This window comes from Fundulus heteroclitus, chromosome 22 (assembly GCF_011125445.2).
Source record: "Fundulus heteroclitus isolate FHET01 chromosome 22, MU-UCD_Fhet_4.1, whole genome shotgun sequence".
NCBI classification, from domain to species: Eukaryota; Metazoa; Chordata; class Actinopteri; order Cyprinodontiformes; family Fundulidae; genus Fundulus; species Fundulus heteroclitus.
Window position 1 is genome coordinate 9,055,787 of NC_046382.1, and position 4,048 is coordinate 9,059,834.

General features: G+C 43.2%; 1 protein-coding gene across 3 annotated transcripts in view; it reads left to right on the forward strand.

Annotated features, from left to right (window-relative positions):
* Positions 1-2,506, forward strand: part of ide (insulin-degrading enzyme) — a 52,891-nt gene extending 50,385 nt beyond the window's left edge. For all 3 annotated transcript variants that reach the window (XM_012862401.3, XM_021316317.2, XM_012862403.3), the window contains one exon: positions 292-2,506. In XM_012862401.3, coding sequence (XP_012717855.2) covers positions 292-387 — 96 coding nt within the window. In that variant the 3' untranslated portion in view covers positions 388-2,506. The remainder of the gene's footprint in view (positions 1-291) is intronic.
* The last annotated feature ends 1,542 nt before the right edge of the window (positions 2,507-4,048 follow it).

Consider the following 4,048-nt stretch of genomic DNA (forward strand, 5'->3'; position numbering starts at 1 on the left):
CGGGGTTCTGTTGACCTGAGCTCCCCCTGTCGAGATGCGCTACCGCTCCGTTGTCGTTACTTCTCCGTTTAGGTGTAAAGCTCTTAGACAGAACACGCGTACTTCTCAGTAGGCGGACATTTCTGTACAAAACGTTTGTTTTTAATCAGGTTTTCTACTAAAAACGAGTTTTGAGGTTTCATTAAGCAGTAAATAAATGAAACTGAGCTGAAATCTAGTGTTGGGGACGTTTTCCTCTTGAATAAAGGCGTCTTTTAAACCCACCTGGTGTTGTTTTTTTTTCCTTCGCAGCCCATCTTGGTTCAGGACATGACGGAGTTCAAGCGGAGCCTGCCTCTGTTCCCGCTGGTGAAGCCTCACATCAACTTCATGGCCGCCAAGCTGTGAGCCACGCCCGCCGGCGAGGACGGAGGGGGTGCGGTGGCTCCGTTTCCGCCCGCCTCGCTGAGCCTGCATGACTGTGTGTGTTTAGATGCGTGGGTACGGGTGGCCGGCGGCGGCCACTAGGGGAGCAGATGCTCAGTAACTAAAGAACCCCCCCCCCTAAAAACTAGCCGTGGTCGTTTTAAATAGCGGTCTCACTGGACTCACCTCATGTTAAAGGAGACGCCACTCTCTCACGCTGTCGGTGCTGCCTAGGCTGCTGTACAGGAAGTAGAACCACTTTTAAAAAAAGAAAAAAAAAATGTAACCGGATCCCTTTACGCAGGAGCTTCACCACTAGGAGGCGCCGTCTTGCTTCAGGACGACGTTTTATCCAACCGTACGCATTTCCAGAGCCTTATTCTAGTTTTTAAAGCCATGTTTGCTTGGTGGGGGAGGAAGAGGAGGAGGAAGAGGATGTTACCTGGTAAAACGTAGGGACCCTTTTGAGGAGCTGCTTTTAAACAATCAGCCTCACAAGTTTTTTTTTTTTTTTGGCTTTTATTGCATAAAGTAGTTTGAAACACCTCAGGGGTAAATCCACGCTCTTGTCGTTTTTTGGTTTTAAACGCTTTTTAGTTGTTTTCATCGCTCCCCCCTCACCAAAATCTCCATGGAGATCCGGACACTGTGCATCTGTGTGTGTGTGTGAGACTTCCTGCTGCTGGTGCCTTTCCAGGGAGACACGAGTAAACTATTATTTTTCTTCTTTTTGTTTGTTTTCTGAAACCAAACGTGTCACTTTTGATGTCAAAAGGAGCTGGAAGAGGAGGAGGATGAGGGAGGGGGGGCAAAAGCCAGCTCCAGATTTTAACGAGCATTTCCTGAAAAATATGCACTTCTCTCACCAAGCAATAAACGAAGCGTTCCTGACGGCGAGGGGTCTGCTGGGAGCGGCAGACGGAGGGGGGCGTGGCTTGTTGCTCTCTCAGGTGCTAGCCGCACTTTGTCCAGACATGTCATTTTTTTTTTTTTTATTTATTTATTCTTCCTCCCGCCACGTCCCGCTTTCTAGGATCGCAGGAGATCTGAATGTCTGTTATGCTTCTTCGGCGTTTTCACTCGGTCTGGGTCACAGATTATTCGTTAAAACGGCGCCGCCGTCGTTTTCCTTTTTGTGGTCGAACCCAAAGACGACAAGCTAGCAAGCAGCATACGGTGAACGTTAAAAAATAAAGCAGTTTTCAAGTGCACTACGGCACAAATATTAACATTACATATCAGGCTTGGGTAGGGGCACACACCTCGTGAAGTACTTAGAGAGTGGTTTATATTTAGATGTTTTTTGTTTTTTTTCCCTTTTTGATTCTTGAATGTCTTCAACACACGGCTGCGATTGGTTGGTTGCGCTTCGGCGCCGGCGGAGAGCGCTGATGATTTTTAGGTTTGGCGTTTTTATGTTTTCTGTGTGTTTCTAAATAATAAACAAGTGAACGGCATCACTGCTGTGGTTTCTTTTTCTTCCGGGTCAAACTGCACTCGGCCAACTCACCGTTTGCAAAAATACATTTATTCACAGATGTGACAAGTCAAAGGTTCACAACAAAATTCATTTTATTCCACTTTTTTTTTTACTGTTGGCAGAGGCTGATGACTGCAGTGAGAGGCTGTGGTTCGCAGGCAGAGATTCTTCCATACATAATCCAAAGCTTGATTTTCAGTAATTCAGTTCAAAATTGGAAGCTTAAGACTCTTTACAGTCAGTTGTTTTTGTATTTTTCTTAAAATATTTTAGGAAAATATCTAATCTGTGGCTCCTTCTGCATGAATTACTGGAGTTAAGGTGCATCGGTTAACCTTTTTTCCTTCCACTAAACTTTCCAGTACTAAGCTTTGACACTGCAGCTGAGCCGTCTTCTCCATGATGGTCATTTGGTTTATGCAGAGAGAAAAAAACTGTTACAGAATGATGCTTAGGCTGTATTCACAGAAGATAAACTGAAATAAAAACCTGAAATATCACTGATTGTAATGAATCTTTATGAAATCCACTTTCTGAATTACTGAAACAGCAATTTCTCAAATTTATTTTTTCCATTGCAGAGGCACACTTTATATTTGTGTCCATGAAACTACAAAAAAAGAAAATGCTCCTGTCAATTACATTTCTAACATCTTAACTTGTCAAACATTGCGATTATGAACATTCTTGATCTGAAAACAGAGCATTTTAAAAAAAAAAAAAGAAAAAAAATCCATGAATGTAACCAGAAGTATGGAAGGCAGTGAGCCAGATTACACGTTTCAACAGGTCTGAGACAGCTGCTGGGAATAAAGGGCTTCTAGAGTCCAGAACATGAAGCATCGTCTGTGGCTCCTTTAAAAAGGGCCAGAGTCCAGCTTTTGTCACACTTAAACCTTTTCACATTTCAACAAACTTTGTAAGGAGTTGCTGGGACGCCGGATGGAGCTAAATCCAGAAACGAAGCCTGCCGGACTCTGCGGACGACTTCAGGCTGAGGTTGCCCCCCCCAATCCAGCCAGAGCTGCAGTTGGATGTTAGAACGGCCTAGTCAAAATCCAGACCTGAATCCGGGGGCAAACTTGCTAATTTTGGCGTCCACCATTCAGAACCTGGCTGAAGTTAAGATGTTCTGCGAGGAAGAATGGGCATAAAATGTCTGCAGAGCTGCAATAGACCCACAGCTGGAACTACAGGGAAAGGTGGTTCTACTAAAGTACTGACCCAGAAGGTCTCAAAGCAAAATGCATGACACTTTGTATAAATGACTGCAAAAACAGAACTAAAAATAAGTCGCATTTTCTTGAAATTAGTGTATTTGCCCTTGATTTGAGCAGCTAAATAAGATGACCTGCCAATGGGCCTAAAGTAAGATAATTAGATATCTGCCCTCTAAATAAAAAGATGGATATTAGTCTTAAGTGCAAAAATCTTATTCCATTGGCAGATAATCTTATTTAGCTGCTCATATCAAGGACAAATACTAATTTCAAGAAAATTTTACTTATTTTTAGTGTCGTTTCTGCAGTAAAGGCTACGTTCAAACTGCAGGTGTTGATGCCCAATTCAGATTTTTCGCTGAAGTTTAATTTTCTTGTAGGCAGCCGTTAATGCTGCTATAAAATGTATCCGTCATCAGAGGTCTGAACAGCAAATCCACTTTTTAATTTTTATTTTTTATTTTTAGGTGGGAGGTGAAAAGTTCTGAACCGGGCCGTTCACACTGGCGTGAAAAAGACGGATTTGTGTCACATTTCGCTGCAGCGTGAACGCAGCGTTTTCTGCAGCTTTGTCCGTCTCTGTGGAAAAATATTGAAGTTTGTGGTGGAAGTTAAAACACATGCAAGGTTCTGTGTGTGTGTGTGTGTGTGCAAAAGTAGTGCAGACCCATCCCGACCGGAACAAGTCAACAGAACTGGTTTCTCGTGGCAGATCCCAACCAAAAGGTACGTTTTTAGTTTCCCAGCAGAACGTCCTCGGAGAGCCCTTCCCTTTGTCCTGGTGGGTTCATTTCCTCAGAACCAGAAACGCTCCAGAGTTTGGAAAATAATCAAAAGAAGGCGAAGCTACAGGCTAAATAAATAAACAGTGATGAAACATTTCCACTAAAACATTTATATATATATATATATATGTCTCAGTTTGTGACTCGTGTCAGCAGGA